This window comes from Cetorhinus maximus, chromosome 16 (genome assembly GCF_964194155.1).
Source record: "Cetorhinus maximus chromosome 16, sCetMax3.hap1.1, whole genome shotgun sequence".
NCBI lineage: Eukaryota > Metazoa > Chordata > Chondrichthyes > Lamniformes > Cetorhinidae > Cetorhinus > Cetorhinus maximus.
In genome coordinates, this window is record NC_135894.1 from 90,675,988 (window position 1) to 90,694,481 (window position 18,494).

Below are 18,494 nucleotides of genomic sequence, written 5' to 3' on the forward strand. Positions count from 1 at the left end.
TTGACTTGATCATATTGAGGCTTGCAATTGACTAGTTCAGAGTAAACCTTCAGTTCTAGAGTGGGTTCAAGGGTCCTGTGAAAAACATTAATCAGATGGGCAAAGGTAGCCAAAGGAGTACAGGGGTAGGAGAGAGTACGGGAGAGAAGGGTGCAACCGTAAGAATGCTGCAAGTGGGGGGGTGGGTGTGAGGGGGGAGGAAGATGTAAGGGAGGAAGTTCAGAGGGGTGGACATGTCCAGGGGGAGAGGGATTTAGGAGGGGGGAAGGACTCTAGGGGTAGGAAGGAGTAAGAGTGGAGGAAGAAGTAAGGCGATGGGAGGAATGTCCAGGCGAACATGCAAGGGAGGGGTCTGTGGTGTCAATGAAGTGAAGGAGTAATTTGACAAGGACGTATTCAATGAATGGCATGGCACTAGGATTCCAGAAAGACACGGTGCGACTTTCTTCATTCCCTACACGATCCACCCTATGCCAGCTCCCAATGTGGTTCCCGATTTAATTCCAGTTTGTGTCACATTATGAGCAGTTTTATGCTTTAGGTTTGTAACTTTTGGAAGCTGGGTTTTAAGTCCTCACACTTATTTCATTCAGGGCTTCTGCAAGCAGAAGAGAATGTAGGCCTTTATTCTTTATGACTGGCTCAAAACTGACTGCATTATCCAGCTCATGTCACATGGTCCACCTCTCCATGCTGTTTTGGGATTTTGCTGTATTAATTGTTCCTCACCATTAGGAGGTGACATTTCTATTGGACTAACGTGAGGAATGAGGAGTCACATGAAATTCCATACTTATCAGTTCTTCAAATACTTCCAAGCTGGTTAAATTCAGATTGAAGTAGTGTTTTAACACCGATTTTCCCTCTTCACTACAGACAGAGACAGCTGTCAGCCTGGGCTGAATGATTGTTCGGTTAATGGAACTTGTATCAGACAGAACGCAACTTACACCTGTCAGTGTAACGCTCGTTTCACAGACACAAGCCCCAGTGTACCTGGGAGGACGTGTGAAGGTAGGACATTGCCTGTTGCCAATATTGCTTTAAATCATTGGGCGAAAGTAACATTTATTTTGATTGCTTTGCTCTAATTATTGTTTCAGACATCGACGAGTGTCAGACTGGGAACAACACATGCTCTGCTTTAGCTGACTGCATGAACACTCCAGGAAATTTCTCATGTAGTTGTAAAGAGGGAACTATAGATACCAATCTGGCAAACCCAGGAACAGAGTGCAGAGGTAAAGGTCAAAACTGTTTAAACCAGGAGTGGTGAGATAGTACGGAATGTGAAAATGTTTCAACATGAATATTGGTGATATTAATATGTGAGCACATTACATTTTTTTTTAGCCATTCAGTAAGGATGAGGGCATCGCTGGCTGGGTCAGCTTTTATTGCCCATTCCTAATTGCCCTTGAGAAGGTGGTGGTGAGCTGCCTTCTTAAATCACTGCAGCCCATGTGATGTAGGTACACCCACAGTGTTGTTTGGAAGGTAGTTCCAGGATTTTGACCCAGTGGCAGTGAAGGAACGGTAATATATTTCCAAGTCAGGATGGTGAGTGGCTTGGAGGGGACCTTGCAGTTGGTGGTGTTCTGATGTGTCTGCTGTCCTTGTCCTTCTAGATGGTGGCAGTCATGAGTTTGGAAGTGCTGCTGAAGGAGCCTTGGTGAGTTTCTGCAGTGCATCTTGTAGATGGTACACACTATTGCTACTATGCGTCAGTGGTAGAGGGGGTGAATATTTGTGGAAGGCATGCGAATCAAACAGCTGTTTTGTCCTGGATGGTGTCAATCTTCTTGAGTGTTGCTGGAGCTGCAGATAAGTGGCAGATGGTATTTAACCCTGAAAAGTGTGAGGTGATACACTTTGGAAGGAGTAATTTGACAAGAACGTATTCAATGAACGGCATGACACTAGGAAGTTCAGAGGAACAAAGGGACCTTGGTGTGTGTGTCCATAGATCTATGAAGGCGGAGGGGCATGTTAGTGGGGTGATGGAAAAGGCATATGGGACACTTGCAATCAAGGCATAGATTACAAAAGTAGGGAGGTCATGTTGGAGTTGTATAGAACCTTGATGAGGCCACAGCTGGAGTACTGTGTGCAGTTCTGGTCGCCACATTATAGGAAGGATGTGATTGCACTGGAGGGGGTGCAGAGGAGATTCACCAGGATGTTGCCTGGGATGAAACATTTAAGTTACGAAGAGAGGTTGGATAGACTTGGGTTGTTTTCATTGGAGCAGAGAAGACTGAGGGGCAACCTGATCGAGGTGTACAGGATTATGAGGTGCATGGACAGGGTGAATAGTGAGCAGCTGTTCCCCTTAGTTGAAGGGTCAATCACGAGGGGACATAAGTTCAAGGTGAGGGGCAGGAGGTTTTGGGGGGATGTGAGGAAAAATTTTATTACCCAGAGGGTGGTGACGGTCTGGAATGCACTGCCTGGGAGGGTGGTGGAGGCGGGTTGCCTCACATCCTTTAAAAAGTACCTGGATGAGCACTTGGCACGTCATAACATTCAAGGCTATGGGCCAAGTGCTGGTAAATGGGATTAGGTAGGTAGGTCAGGTGTTTCTCACGTGTCGGTGCAGACCCGATGGGCCGAAGGCCCTCTTCTGCATTGTGTGATTCTGTGATTCTGTGAAGATGGTTGGGCCTAGGACACTACCCTGAGGAACTCATACAGTGTGTCCTGGAACTGAGATGATTGACCTCCAACAACCACAACCATCTTCCTTGCTAGACATGGCTCCAAACATTGGAGAGTTTTCCCCTGATTCCCATTGACTCCAGTTTTGCTAGGGCTCCTTGAAGCCACACTCGGTGAAATGCTGCCTTGATGTCAAGGGCAGTTGCTCTCACCACACCTCGGGAGTTCTGCTCTTTTGTCTAAATTTAAACCAAGGCTGCGATGCTGTTAGGAGCTGTGTGACCCTGGTGGAATCCAAACTGAGCGTCAGTGAGCAGGCTATTGCTAAGCAAGTGTTGCTTGATAACACTGTCGATGACCCCTTCCATCACTTTAATGATGATCAAGAGTAGACTGATGGGACAGTAATTGGCTGGGTTGGATTTGTCCTGCTTTTTGTGTACGGGACACACCTGGCCAATGTTCCACATTGCCGGGTAGATGCCAGTATTGTAACTGTACTGGAAGAGCTTGGATAGGGGCGCAGCAAGATCTGGAGCACAATTCTTCAGTGCCCTTGCTGGAATATTGTCAGGGCCCATTGTCTTTGCACTATCCAGTGCCTTTAGCCACTTCTTGATATCATGTGGAGTGAATCAAATTGGCTGAAGACTGGCAGCTGTGATGCTGTATATCTCACATTCATCTCATCGCTATTTTAAAGCACCTTTGCCAATTTAAGCTCAATTAATTAATTACTTGGTTAAACTAATAGAGGAATGTCAAGAGGAATGTTGTAAAGTCATTGAATTTTTCAGGGCAGAAGGAGGCCATTCAGCCCATAATGCCTATGCTGGTTCCTTGAAAGATTCGCCTATTAGTCCCTTTGCTCTGCCCTTTCCCCGGAGCCCTGCATTGTTCTTCTTTTCAATTATATAATTACTTCCCATTTTTGGTTTCACAGGTGGCCCTTGATGCCTCTTGTCAGAGCTACAGCAAAATGGCAAGTGATGCGCTTCTGGTTTAGAGTTTGATGCAAACACCACCCACTTTATTGGATGATTTTGTGCACATTTGACTGGCATCATCAAATTTCTAGGCTGATGTATTTTGTTTCTGGTGCTTGCAGCGTGAAATTGAAGGGACGGGATCCCCCTGCGTTCCTGCCTGTCCCGACCACACAACGATTTTACGTTGGGTGGGCAAGTTTGTGGACGGGAGGCCCGCACTGGCCCAAATTGTGGCCCTTAAGTGGCCAATTATTAACCACTTAAGGGCTGTTTCCCACTCCATCTCAATTTTTGGGATGGCGCGAGGATTGACATTCCGCGGGGGTATCCCAAAAAAGAGCAGAGTTACATCTCAGGCAGGAAGGTGTGGGGTGGAGTGGGGTAGTGCCTCCATCAGAAGCACTCTCATGAAGTTCGGTGTGCCCCCCCTACTTAAGGTCCGGTGGTCTCTGGTCTTCTCTCCCCCCTCAGCTTCTCTCTCAGGGCATCCCCCACCCACCCCCTCCCCCACTGAGGCCTTCCCTACTCTCCCCGCCCTGGTATACCTTGAACTAACCTTAGGCTCTGATGTCCTTCTGCATTCTTTCTTCTGTGCACTGCAGGACTGGAGAGCTGCAGGCCAATCATATTGGCTGGTAGCTCTCCAAGCTGGGACTTCCTCCAGTGAGGGGGCGCAAGACCCACCTGCAGCCACTTAATGCTCATTCGAGGTTCTTATAATGAGCTGCTGAGTATTTCAACAGTCACAGATTGTAACTCTTTCGAGTACATTCACAGTTCTTGGTTTCTGGGAGTGGGACATGAACCCACAACCCTCTGATTCAAAGGCGAGGGTGCTATGAACTGAGCCACAGCTGATAGTGTGAACTGCCTGTGGGGCACTCTGAATTGGTGGGGATGTTTTTCCTGTTGACTCTTCGGATGGTGGGAAGCAAGACACCGCCATCCAAAAAATTCAGGCCCCAATTTCTGAAACCACCCCCCCCATTGTCTGCATTGCAGTTGCGTGACTTTAATGCACTAAAATCCTGAACACTCCTTAAGTGATAATGTGTAATGTTGCCACCATTTGATAATGGGCACAATTTTTAGTTAGTTTACGCTTAGAAATTGAGGTTCTGCAAGGCTCTGAGCAATATCGCCAAATTCACTGTGTAAAATTTGTTGTCTTTTATTTTTCCTCAGCGAGTACGACTCCGACCTCAACCAGTGAACATCCAAAACACAGCACTTCCTCGACTCCAACAACCAATATTCTTACCACAACACCTTCTACTGCAACTCCGAGCACAACCAATCCAAACAATTCTACTGTTACCACCACCACCCTGACCTCCATCTCACCAACCTCCACTCCAACCTCCACCCCAAACTCCACAAACACATCCACTGCAATACCCACCCCAACCTCCACTCCAACCCCCACCCCAACCTCCACCCCAACCTCCACCACAACCTCCACTCCAACCTCCACAAACACATCCACTGCAATACCCACCCCAACCTCCACTCCAACCCCCACCCCAACCTCCACCCCAACCTCCACCACAACCCCCACCCCAACCTCCACTCCAACCTCCACCCCAAACTCCACAAACACATCCACTGCAATACCCACCCCAACCTCCACTCCAACCTCCACTCCAACCTCCACGCCAACCTCCACCCCAAGCACAACCCCAATCTCCACTCCAACCTCCATCCCAACTTCTATCAACCCAACCTCCACCTCACCCTCCACCAACTCAACCTCCACTCCAAACTCCACAAACACATCCACTACAATACCCACCCCAACCTCCACTCCAACCTCCACACCACCCTCCACACCAGCCCCCACCCCAAGCACAACCCCAACCTCCACTCCAACCTCCACTCCAACCTCCAACCCAACTTCTATCAACCCAACCTCCACCTCACCCTCCACCAACCCAACCTCCACCCCAATCTCCACTCGAACCTCCACACCAACCTCCACGCCAGCCTCCACCCCAAGCACAACCCCAATCTCCACTCTAATCTCCACCCCAACTTCTATCAACCCAACCTCCACACCAAACTCCACCTCAAACTCCACCCCAACCTCCACCCCAACCTCCACACCAACCTCCAACTCAACCTCCACCTCAACCTCCACCTCAACCTCCACACCAACATCCACCTCAACTTCCACACCAACCTCCACCTCAACCTCCACACCAACCTCCACCTCAACCCCCACCTCAACCTCCACCTCAACCTCCACGCCAACCTCCAACTCAACCTCCACCTCAACCTCCACACCAACCTCCACGCCAACCTCCACCTCAACCCCCAACTCAACCTCCACCCCAACCTCCACCCCAACCTCCATACCAACCTCCACACCAACCTCCACCTCCACACCAACCTCCATCTCAACTTCCACACCAACATCCACCCCAACCCCCACCTCAACCCAATCCTCCACGCCAACCTCAACACCAACCTACACCTCAACCCCCAATGCAACCTCCACACCAACCTCCACACCAACCTCCACACCAACCCCCACCTCAACCTCCACACCAACCTACACCTCAACCTCCACACCAACCTCCACCTCAACCCCCACCGCAACCTCCACCTCAACCCCCATCTCAACCTCCACACCAACATCTGCCTCAACTTCCACACCAACATCCACCCCAACCCCTACCACAACCTCCACACCAACCTACACCTCAACCCTCACCTCAACCTCTACCTCAACCCCCAGTGCAACCTCCACACCAACCTCCACACCAACCCCCACTTCAACCTCCACACCAACCTACACCTCAACCTCCACACCAACCTCCACCTCAACCCCCACCGCAACCTCCACCTCAACCCCCATCTCAACCTCCACACCAACCTCTGCCTCAACTTCCACACCAATGTCCACCCCAACCCCCACCTCAGCCTCCACACGAACCTCCACACCAACCTCCACCTCGACCCCCACCTCAACCTCCACACCAACCTCCACCTCGACCCCTACCACAACCTCCACACCAACGTCCACCTCAACACCAACCTCCACCTCAACCCCCACCTCAACCTCCACTGCAACCTCCACCCAAAACTCTACGCCTACCTCAACACCAACCTCCACCCCAACCTCCTTGCCAACCTCCACCTCAACTTCCACCCCAACTTCTACCTCAATCACCACCCCAACCTCCACCCCAACCTCCACACCAGCCCCCACCTCTACCTCCATGACAACCTCCACACCAAGTTCCAACCCGGCCTCCACCCCGACCTCCACCTCCACCTCCACCCCAACCTCCACCCCAACCCCTACCTCAACACCCACCTCAACCTACAGCTCAACCTCCATACCAACCTCCACCTCAACCTCCACCTCAACCTCCACACCATCGTCCACCTCAACCTCCACCCCAACCCCCACCTCAACCCCAATGTCAACCTACAGCTCAACCTCCACACCAACCTCCACCTCAACCTCCACCTCAACCCAAACCTCCTACCCAACCTCCACACCAACCCCCACCTCAACCTCCACACCAACCTCCACCTCAACCTCCACCCCAACCTCCACCGCAACCTCCACCCCAACCTCCACCCCAACCCCCACCTCAACCCCCACCTCAACCTACAGCTCAACCTCCACACCAACATCCACCTCAACCTCCACCTCAACCCAAACCTCCAATCCAACCTCAACCCCAACCTCCACCTCAACCTCCACCCCAACTCCCACCTCAACCCCAACATCAACCTACAGCTCAACCTCCAAACCAACCTCCACCTCAACCTCCACCGCAACCTCCACACCAGCGTCCACCTCGACCTCCAAATCAACCTCCACCCAAACCTACACGTCAACCTCAATACCAACCTCCAGCCCAACCTCCATGCCAACCTCCACCTCAACTTCCACCCCAACTTCTACCTCAATCACCACTCCAACCTCCACCCCAACCTCCACCGCAGCCCCCACGACAACCTCCACACCAGCCTCCGCCCCGGCATCCGGCTTGACCTCCACCTCCACCTCCACCTCCACCTCAATCTCCACCTCAACCCCCACCGCAACCTCCACACCAAACTCCACACCAACCTCCACACCAACCCCCACCTCAACCTCCACACCAACCTACACCTCAACCTCCACACCAACCTCCACCTCAACCTCCACCCCAACCTCCACACCAACCTCCACACCAACCTCCACCTCCACACCAACCTCCACCTCCACACCAACCTCCACCTCAACTTCCACACCAACTTCCACCCCAACCCCCACCTCAACCTCCACACCAATCTCCACCTCAACCCGCACCACAACCTCCACACCAACATCCACCTCAACCTCCACCTCAACCCAAACCTCCACGCCAGCCTCAACACCAACCTCCAACTCAACCCCCACCTCAATCTTCACCTCAACCTCTACTTCAACCTCCACCTCAACTCCCACCGCAACCTCCACACCAACGTCCACCTCAACCTCCACCTCAAACTCCACTCAAACCTCCACACCAACCTCAACACCAACCTCCACCTCAACCTCAACACCAACCTCCACCCCAACCTCCTTGCCAACCTCCACCTCAACTTCCACCCCAACTTCTACCTCATTCACCACCCCAACCTCCACCCCAACCTCCACCCCAGCCTCCACCTCAACCTCCACGACAACCCCCATACCAACCTCCAACCCAAGCTCCGCCCCAAGCTCCGCCCTGACCTCCACCCCGCCCTCCATGCTGACCTCCACCCCGACCTCCACCCCGACCTCCACCCCGACCTCTACCTCCACCTCAACCTCCATCCAAACCTCCACGTTTATAACAACCACCCCTGAATCCACATCACTCACCACAGCCTGTGGTAAGTTGAATATTTTAATTTGTTACATTTAATTATATAAGCATGCACTCCTCATCACAGACAAAACTTGATATTAAAGAAGTTATGTTTTCTATCACATTGTTTTTACAATGCAACATAGTTCCCCGTAACTCAGTGGCTGAGCCATATTTCAGGGGATAAATTAGGTGAGTCCCTGAGAATTAGAACAGCCTCTATTTCACTGATGGATACCATCTATCAATAGTTTCTTTGTCTAGACAGGGAGATATGTTATGGCATAGTTGTAGTTTTGAAATATTGTTTGAAGACTAATGTAATGTTATTTGTTTCATGGTAATTGTAATTTCCCAATGTCACAAACCTATCAGTAAGAAAGTAAGAACTACATTCCTGCAGTGCTTTAGCACATCTCTTTTATCTGTGTGGAACATTCTTCACACTCAACCAATTCCTTTGAAGTGTATAAAAGCAAAAAAACTGCAGATGCTGGAAATCCAAAACAAAAACAAAAATACCTGGAAAAACTCAGCAGGTCTGGCAGCATCTGCGGAGAGGAACACTGTTAACGTTTCGAGTCCGAATGACCCTTCAACAGAACTAAGTAAAAATAGAAGAGAGGTGAAATATAAACTGGTTTAACACTGGCCCTCTATCCAGTTCTACTTGTCCCACCCCCCCTTAAACCAGCTTATATTTCACCTCTCTTCTATTTTTACTTAGTTCTGTTGAAGGGTCATTCGGACTCGAAACGTTAACTGTGCTCCTCTCCGCGGATGCTGCCAGACCTGCTGAGTTTTTCTAGATATTTTTGGTTTTCCGTTGTAGTGTATGCCATGTTAGTTTGTGGACAATGCAATTATTCTGTGCACAGTAAGACACTACAAGCCACAATGATATGAGTGATACTTGCATATTTTATCAGGCCATCAGACATATTCCTTTTCTTCTTGAAGTACTTTCTTTGGCTATGTGCCATCCACCTGAACCTCTGGATAAAACAGTTTAATTTTTGATCTAAAGGCTGGCACCTCCAATAGTCCAACCCTCCCTCAGTATTGTTCTGAAATGTGAGCCTAGGTTATGTGCTCAGTCTCTGCAATGGCTCCAATGCTATTGATGATCCTAGTTGTCACTCACAGTGAATTCAAATCATTGGGTTAAGGAATGGAAATCAATGCTGATCTATTTCCAGGGATTCCTGCTTGAATGTGTGCAAAGCAGGTGAAGACAGGATTGGGTTGAGTGATGATTTCTCCTTCTGAATCACCTAAACCATGAGGAATATCTGTACCATAAGGTGCCCATTGACCATAGATGGGTAGGATTATGAGGGGAATAGATAGAGTGGACAGGATAAAATTGTTTCCTTTGGTGGAGAATTCTAGAACCAGGGGACATAGATTCAAGATAAGTGGCAGAAGGTGTAGGGGGGACATGAGGAAGAACTTTTTTACACAGAGGGTAGTGGGTGTCTGGAATTCGCTGCCCAAGTAGGTGGTAGAGGCAGGAACTCTAAAGTCTTTTAAAAAGCACCTGGATCTGCACCTTAAGTGCTGTAAACTGCAGGGCTATGGGCCGGTTGCAGGAAGGTGGGATTAGAAAGGGCACCTGGGTGTCCTTGGGCTGACATGGACAAGATGGGCCGAATGGCTTCCTTCTGTGCTGTAAGTTTTCTATGGTTCTATGGTTCTATGTTTGTAGCTTCTATTCCTGAGGGTGTCAGCATTTCCAGAAGAGAAGGAAGATCATTGGAAGAGACAAAATCGGAATGAGAGGCCTTGATTCTCCTTCTATTGGCAGATTAAGGCAATGTGATTTTAAAAGTGTTTTATTAATCCACAGCTTCTTCTTCCCAATTCCTCATTAGTCATATAAGAGAGAACAATGTTCATCATTGTCTGAGCACCTCAGGGCAGAGGGAAATTCAGTTCTTGTGCAGCTTTTAAAAGGCTGCAGCTAGTTACAGGCAGACCCTATGTTTCCAGCTCCAGCAGTTTTGGGTGTGGTTACAGCAATGAGGGCACCGAGGTTTCATAACCATTTGTAGAGCTGTTGCAGGCAGGACAAGGAGGAACCATCCCATGGACAATAGGGACATGGGGTCCATAAAAGTGTGGTGCAGATTGCCTCTGCTGTGTGATTACAGACAGTGAGAGCCCCCAAATGCTGCCGCATAGTGCTGTTAAACTCCCAATTCCTCACAAGTTTGGCAAAAGTAGTTCAGAGTTAGACAGATTTTTGATCTACAATGCAGTGAAGGTTTATGAGGACAGGCAGGAAAGTGGAGATAAGGCTACAATCAGATCAGCCATGATCTTGAATGCCTGAGTAGAGTTGGGGTCCCAATGGCTCACTCTTGCCCCTAATTTTTATTATGGAAGCATTCATGACCTAACACTAATAGGAAGATAGGAAATAGGAGTAGGAGAAGGCCATTCAGCCCGTCGAGCCTGCTCTGCCTTCGAAACAGATCCTGGCTGATTATCTAACTCTGTGCCATTTTTCCTTACTATTGCCATATTCCTTGATGTTATTTAGTATCCAGAAAGCTATTGATTACTGTCTTGAACACACTCGATGAGTGAGCTTCTACAGCCTTCTGGAGTAGGGAATTCCAAAGATTCAACACCCTTTGAGTGAAGAAATTCCTGCTCGTCTCAGTCTCAAATGGCCTGCCCCTTATTTTGAGACCGTGTCCCCTCATTCTAGACTCACCAGCCACGGGAAGCATCCTATCCACATCTACCCTGTCACGCACGGTCAGAATGTTGTAAGTTTCAATGAGATCGCCTCTAATTCATTAAAGCTCCAGAGAATACAGGCCTCTCAGTCTCACCCTCACTCACCTCTTGACCTCTCTTACTAAGTGTATCGCTCTTTATCTCTCTCTCTGGATGTCACTGTTATTCCCTAATGGAAAAGGCAGGCTAGTATCCTGGCTGATAGTTATGTATTCCCTAATGCTATTTCAAAATATTGTCAGGTTATTGTCTCATTGTTGTTTCTGGGATCGTGCTGTGTATCATTTGGTTGGAATGTTTCCGACATTACAATAGTGAGTTCCCTTCAAAAGTACTTTGTTCTCCATGAAGCAATTTGAGGCATAAAATGCAGTATGTAATTGTATATTTCTTTCTTTCTGATGCTTCATAATAAATAATATATTCTTTTCAGCACCGCTGAGGTTCCTTCGTATTAATTTGATATCAGTGGAAAATGAAGTAATCTCCATCACCTGGGAGACTAACAACGCATTCAAACAGCCTCGTTTCAATGCCACAATCTCTGCGGGGAACTACGCAAGGCAAATTCAAACTGAGAGACAAGCAGCAGAATTTAGTGGTTTGCAGCCGGACGTTGAATATCAGATAATAATATCCACTACAACTTGCGGTCAGCAGCAGACAATTACAAGGAAGGTCAGGACAGGTATGTTTGATGAACCAGATTTTGCTTCCCCTTCTCATCACACATCCACCCTGAACGTGAGCTGTGAAAATGGAGGACCGAACATTGGTTGAGGTAGCAAGTTTCCGGAACAACTCATTGTTTCTCTGTGACACTCAGGTAGCTCTGTGGTCTGAGCATTGGCTTTAGTCAGTTCAGATTTCAGCAAAGCCTTCCGCTTGTAATTTGAGAGTGGACCTTTCTGTGCTCAAGGGGGGAAGACAGGCTAGCATTTTAGATAGGGGATGTTAGCATTATGAATGGCAGGAGGACTCCTGCTCGAATATTTGGCTGGGAGGGGCAAGTTGTACCCTCCCTATTGATCTCTTTGTACCCTCTTGAGAACTGGTGGAGTTGCTGTACTTCATAAACATACCCGTTCCGCTCCATTTACACTTCTCTCGAGTTGTTTTGGTGTTTCGGGTTGGGTGAGCAGGTGAAACCCAACAGCTCAGAACTCAAAGCTTTCCCTCCATTTCCTAAATGAACCTGCTGGAAGTTTCTGGAATCCAACGTTCCGGTGGCAGAGGTCACATTTCATTTTTCAATGTTTTGCATAAACGTATGATCAAACAGATTTTACATTTCTGGGATTGCTTTCTTGGAAAGATGTGAAGACAGGAATGTATAGGAGCATTTTTTTGATCTATCGGTCCAGATTCCCCAGAAATCTGAGGCGGGGGCCCATAAGACCATAGACCATAAGACATAGGAGCAGAAATTAGGCCATTCGGCCCATCGAGTCTGCTCCACCATTCAATCATGGCTGAAAAGTTTCTCAACCCCATTCTCCTGCCTTTGTCCCGTAACCTTTGATCCCCTTACCAATCAAGAACCTATCTATCTCGGTCTTAAATACACTCAATGACCTGGCCTCCACAGCCTTGTGTGGCAATGAATTCCATTGATAGGCCCAGTCCATCCAAGTCACAATTGTCTCGATGTGATCTCCTATATGATGCTGTATGCAGGGGATGGTGAGATGTGGGAAGTCCTAAGTTTCCCTGAGAGATACGAAGGAACACTCTTGCTCAGGAGACTCAGGTATAATTATAAGAACTTAATTTGCTGAGCCTCTTCTTGCCTTGTATCTGTTAATCCTTGAGTATCACTGGCACCAGATTAAGGCGTAATTCTGAGCCCCTGAGCTAAAGTTGCACAAGGGACCCCAATCGTGTCATAGGTCCCCAACTTTAATATAGTCTTCACACCTGTGACTGACTGTGGCAGGGGCCTTGGACTCTTTTCAAAACCTGGAGGTTAAAAAGGCAGTGATCAGGAGACATGGCGAGAACAGAGCAGTAAATACTTCACCATTGTTTTAACCCCTCACTCGCTCTCTTCTCATTGGTTGCAGGGGGGTTAATGTCTGTACTTCCAAGCCAAACTAGAACTGTAAGAGCCTCCATAAATTTACAATTTAGGTTTCACTCAAGAGGTAATTTTTTTTTCACTTTCGAAGTTGCCTCGGTAGTGGAGGTGTCAACAAGAATTACAAATAAGGAGTTCACACCAGATCTGAAAAATGAAAGCAGCCAGGAGTACAAAAACTTTGTAAAGAGTTTCGCTGATGAAGTAAGTCATTCATGTGTTGGGGATTTGAGAGGGTGGGGGTGGAAATGAGTCACGGGGCTCAATAGCTGTAAAAATGATATACTGTAGCATGCGTATGTTTTTGCAAATATGAGGACATGAAATGCTACCTTTTGCTACTTGTGAAATTTCAAATGATATATTAAAGTACCTTCTTCTCAGTATAGAAGACAGTTGTTTGACTATGGCCAAGTGTCCTCAACAACCACTGTTCTCCCCTAACTGATATCTTTCCAAATTTCTTCGGGTAACAATATACACTGATAGCAATGGCTGAATCATGGGCAGTCTGGAAATCAGTTCCAGCTACTCCAGACTATCTATGTAACTGAAGTTCCTCATCCCAGGAACCATTCCAGCGAATCTTCTCTGCATTGGCACGCTCATGCCTTCACATTTTCCAAAAGAGTGGCTCCCAGAACTGGAGTCAATACTCCAATTGAGGCTGAACCATTGGTTATACAAATTTAACAGAGCCTTCTTGCTCTTGTGCTCTATGCCTCTAATAAAGAAGCCGAAATTACTGCATGCTTTATTAACAGGTCTCTCAACCTGTGCTACCTCCTTCAATGACTTATGCCTATATACACCCAGGCCCATCTGCTCCTGCATCCACTTTGGAGTTATTCCCTTTACTTTACATTGTCTCTGATGTTTCTCCTACCAAAATTAATCACTTCTTTTTTCTCCACATTAAATTTCCTCTGCCACTTGTGCACCTATTCCACCAGCTTGTCAGGAGGGTTGGTCGGGAACGGGCACAGGCAGTCATGGAGCTGATTGCCGCCCGCAATCGGCTGCGCGGCGCCGTTTTACTTGGGCGGGCCAATTAAGGCCCCCCCAGTGTGATGCATGTAAGGTAGCACTCACCTGTGTGGGCAGGGTGAGGAAGGAGAGTCTGCGAAAGAGCACAGAAATCAGCTGAGGGGATTCATTCCAACTGCAATAAGTAAATGAATAATTACCCTGAGCATGGTCATGTCAATATAGTGTCCATCGGTGAAGAGGAGTCCATCATGGTTGAGTAGCCAATTGGAGCCGGCGAGTTTGGTTGATTATTGTATGCTCAGGTTCCCTGAGACTAGCAAATATAAAGAAGTTCTGTTTCTGTTGCACATTTATCACACCTCTCAGAAATGCACTGCAGCAACTTACCAAGTATCCTTTTGACAGTACCTTCCAAACTCGTCAGCACTAGAAGGGCAAGGGCAGAAAATGCATTTGAATACCACCACCTGCAAGCTCCCCTCCAAGCCACACACCACCCTGACTTGGAATTAGATCACCGTTCCTTCAGTGCTGCTGTGTCAAAATCCTGAAGCTCCCTCCTTAACAGCACAGCACACCACATGGACTGTAGCAATTCAAAATGTCAGCTCACCACTGCCTGCTGAAGGGCAATTAGGGATGGGCAAAACATGCTGGCCTAGCCAGCGACATCCAAATGCTGCGAAAGAATTAAATAAAAACAATGCGCGATCGAAGCAATAGATTTAGTTCAGATAATGTGAAGATTATCTATTTAATCTGGAAACAAGACTTGATGTTCTGTGGTGGGATCATGGTCCGGAGTGAGGTAGGAAGAAGTGTCTGAGAGTTGGAACTCAGCCTCTGCATGTTAGAGGTCGGTACGTCAGACGACAAGAACAGCACTGCATTTATCAGCAGGTTTTATAGTAAAGCCAGGGTTAGACCTGAGAGAACGCAGTGCAGAAAGTTCAGAGTAAGGCAAGCCAGAGTGAGGAGAACAGAGAAATTCAGGTGGTCGATGTCATGCCGATAGCTCTCAACGAAAAGATCAAAAGGCCAGAGGGAGGGGACAAATAGAGGAAGAATACAGGAGGTGGGTGATAGTGTTGTTTGAGCAGGGTGAGGACTCCTGCTCAATGAAGTGAGCATGGAGGTGAAGGTGACAGAAGAAGTGTTTGAAGTTGAGCTGAGCACAAAATTCATTGAGTTGATGGTGTAAGAGAATAAAACTGAGTCCTTTGCTGAGCACAGATCATTCAGTGTCGGAGAGGGGAAGGTCAGAGGGTGTCCTGAATACGTAATGGCGAATACACAGTGTAATTGGAGGAAGGGATGGGGTCAGAGAAAAACGAAGGAGAAGAAGTATCCAGATGGGTGTCAGCACCCATAAGAAGCTTGTGCCCCTTAATACCTGAAATGAAGAGAAAGAGTTTCTTGTTAAGGTGTCGGATGAGCTGAAGAATGAAATGAAACTGGGGACCAGGACAGCTTTGTGATAGGGTGAGTCGGCGCTGTTGGAGAGAGAGGTCGAGTGTGTACATGTTACGGCACATGGCACTGAGTGTGGATCTGTAGTAACCTGGTGTGTAATATACCTTTAAAACAAACGTGGTAATGTAGGATCACATAATCTCGGTACCCAATAGAGGATTAGCACGGGCTACCTCTGTGGTCAGTCGTCTTGAGTTAGAGTCTGAAGAGTAAAGACAGAATTTTGAGTTATAAACACAGGAGTGTAGATGCTGAGCTCTTTTTGTAAATAAACAGAATGTGTTTCTTCTCAGAGCGGTCTACTGATCGTCTCTGTCTTGGCACCAATTCGGTCACCCTGAAACAAGCGTGCGCTCCGGATCCTTAACCCCAACAAACCAGAGCACTGGATCCAGCGGGATCTCAGGATGCGGTGAGAACAGCAGTCTGAGGAACGTTGTATGTCTCAGAGATACCTGTAATCCTGGGTGGATTTGAAACATGAAGGATAGAACTTCAGTTAGAATCCAGTTGGGGTTAGTCGGATGCGGAGGTAAATCACTGAGTAAGGGGATACGACTGTGAAAGCGAGTTTTAGTGAACATCTTATCAGACACCTGGAGTGAAATCACTTATGACGGCTTTGCTGGTTTGACTGTGAGAGGCAGAACTAGTGACAAATGATCCCAGTTGGCTATTGAGAGAGCTTTCCCTACTCATATCCACATATGATTGAAGGATATATGTGTGAAGCCTTGCCTTTATGAAATGTATAATGTGAAGAGCCGTTTAGCTGCACTCAATTTCTGTGGGAAAATCGATGAGACATATCTCTGAAGTGGATTTCTTTTTCCTTCATTTCAGTTGATAAAAGGACTTAGTCCGGCTATCCAGGCTTTAATCAAGAGTGGAAAACTGTCTATTACTGTCACATCTATTGAAAAAGGGAGTGTGATTGTTCGATTTACTGTAACAACATCAACAAACGAAACTGTCCCTCTAACCGATATCAAAGAATCGGTTGCTGATTCTTTAAAGAACAGTACAACGTTCGATGTTCAAAACACGACCATTTCAGGTAAGAAATTCCACAGCGAGTATTTCAATCACTGCCCTCAGAAGCGTTGGAAACGTTCTGGAAGAATTGAGGAAAGGCCAGAGAAGAGCCTGTAGGTGATACTAGTAATTTAAAAAGAACAGAAGGGAGAGAAAGCTGAATGATAAAGCAGATAGATGATTCCAAACTTGTCTTTTCAAAGCCTGAACTGTTTTGCATGAAAGGGAAATTGAGGACTGGATAGAGCTTCACAGTTTTGGGATTACAGGTAAACCACGTATTAAAGTGGGTGATGATCCGATGAGGCTTGATTCCATCAGTTATCTTTATAGCGAGGAGGAGGAGTGTGTCAATCACAGAGCCCCAGAATATTAACAGCACAGAAGGAGGCCATTCAGCCTATAATGTCTGCACTGGCTCTCCAAATAAGCAATATGACCTAGTGCCATTGCCCTGCCTTTTCCTTGTACCCCTTCACATTGTTTCAATTCACTATTCATCTAATGCCCTCTTGAATTTTCTTAAGAGGAGAGGTTGAGTAGGTTGGGCCTGTACTCATTGGAGTTTAGATGAATGAGAGGCGCCCTTAATGAAACATATAACATTCTTAGACTCTGAGGCTGTTTCCCCTTGTGGGAGAGCCTAGGACCGGAAGGCATAATTTCAGAGTGAAGGGTCGCCCATTTAAGAACAGAGATGAGGAGGAATTTCTTCTCTCAGAGGGTAGTGAATCTGTGGATTTCTTTACCGCAGAGGGCTGTAGAGGCTGGATCATTAAGTGGAAAAGGAAGGAAAGTGGAGTTGAGGATTATCAGGTCAGCCATGAGCTCATTGATGGCGGAACATCTTATGGTCTTATGGCCTATAGAATGTTCTTTCCTTAATGCTATTTTCAACAAGATGTTCAAAGAAAGAACAGTGTGAAAATAACAAAATCGCATTCGTAATTCAGTTGGAATTAGCAAATACTCGGCAGACTGACAAAGTCACTAAGGCAGCAACCAAAGGAAACCTTCCTCCAATTGACCATAATCCTGATTCCAGAAAGACACTGTGCGACTTTCTCCATTCCCTACACCATCCACCCTATGCCAACTCCCAATGTGGTTCCCAATTTAATTCCAGTTTGTGTCACATTATGAGCAGTTTTATGCTTTAGGTTTGTAATTTTTGGAAGCTGGGTTTTAAGTCCTCACACTTATTTCATTCAGGGCTTCTGCAAGCAGAAGAGAATGTAGACCTTTATTCTTTATGACTGGCTCAGAACTGACTGCATTATCCAGCTCATGTCACATGGTCCACCTCTCCATGCTGTTTTGGGATTTTGCTGTATTAATTGTTCCTCACCATTAGGAGGTGACATTTCTATTGGACTAAAGCGAGGAATGAGGAGTCACATGAAACTCCATACTTATCAGTTCTTCAAATACTTCCAAGCTGGTTAAATTCAGATTGAAGCAGTGTTTTAACAGAGATTTTCCCTCTTCATTACAGACAGAGACAGCTGTCAGCCTGGGCTGAATGATTGCTCGGTTAATGGAACTTGTATCAGACAGAATGCAACTTACACCTGTCAGTGTAACGCTGGGTTCACAGACACAAGCCCCAGTGTACCTGGAAGGACATGTGAAGGTAGGACATTGCCTGATGCCAATATTGCTTTAAATCATTGGATGAAAGTAACATTT

At 47.2% G+C, this 18,494-nt stretch overlaps 1 protein-coding gene across 1 annotated transcript in view; it reads left to right on the top strand.

Annotated features, from left to right (window-relative positions):
• The window catches only part of LOC144691823 (uncharacterized), a 94,132-nt gene that overhangs the window by 36,518 nt on the left and 39,120 nt on the right, over positions 1 to 18,494 (top strand). The window contains exons 10-11 of the mRNA XM_078560345.1: positions 16,614 to 16,827; positions 18,301 to 18,438. Of these exons, the coding sequence (XP_078416471.1) occupies positions 16,614 to 16,827; positions 18,301 to 18,438 (352 nt within the window). The remainder of the gene's footprint in view (positions 1 to 16,613; positions 16,828 to 18,300; positions 18,439 to 18,494) is intronic.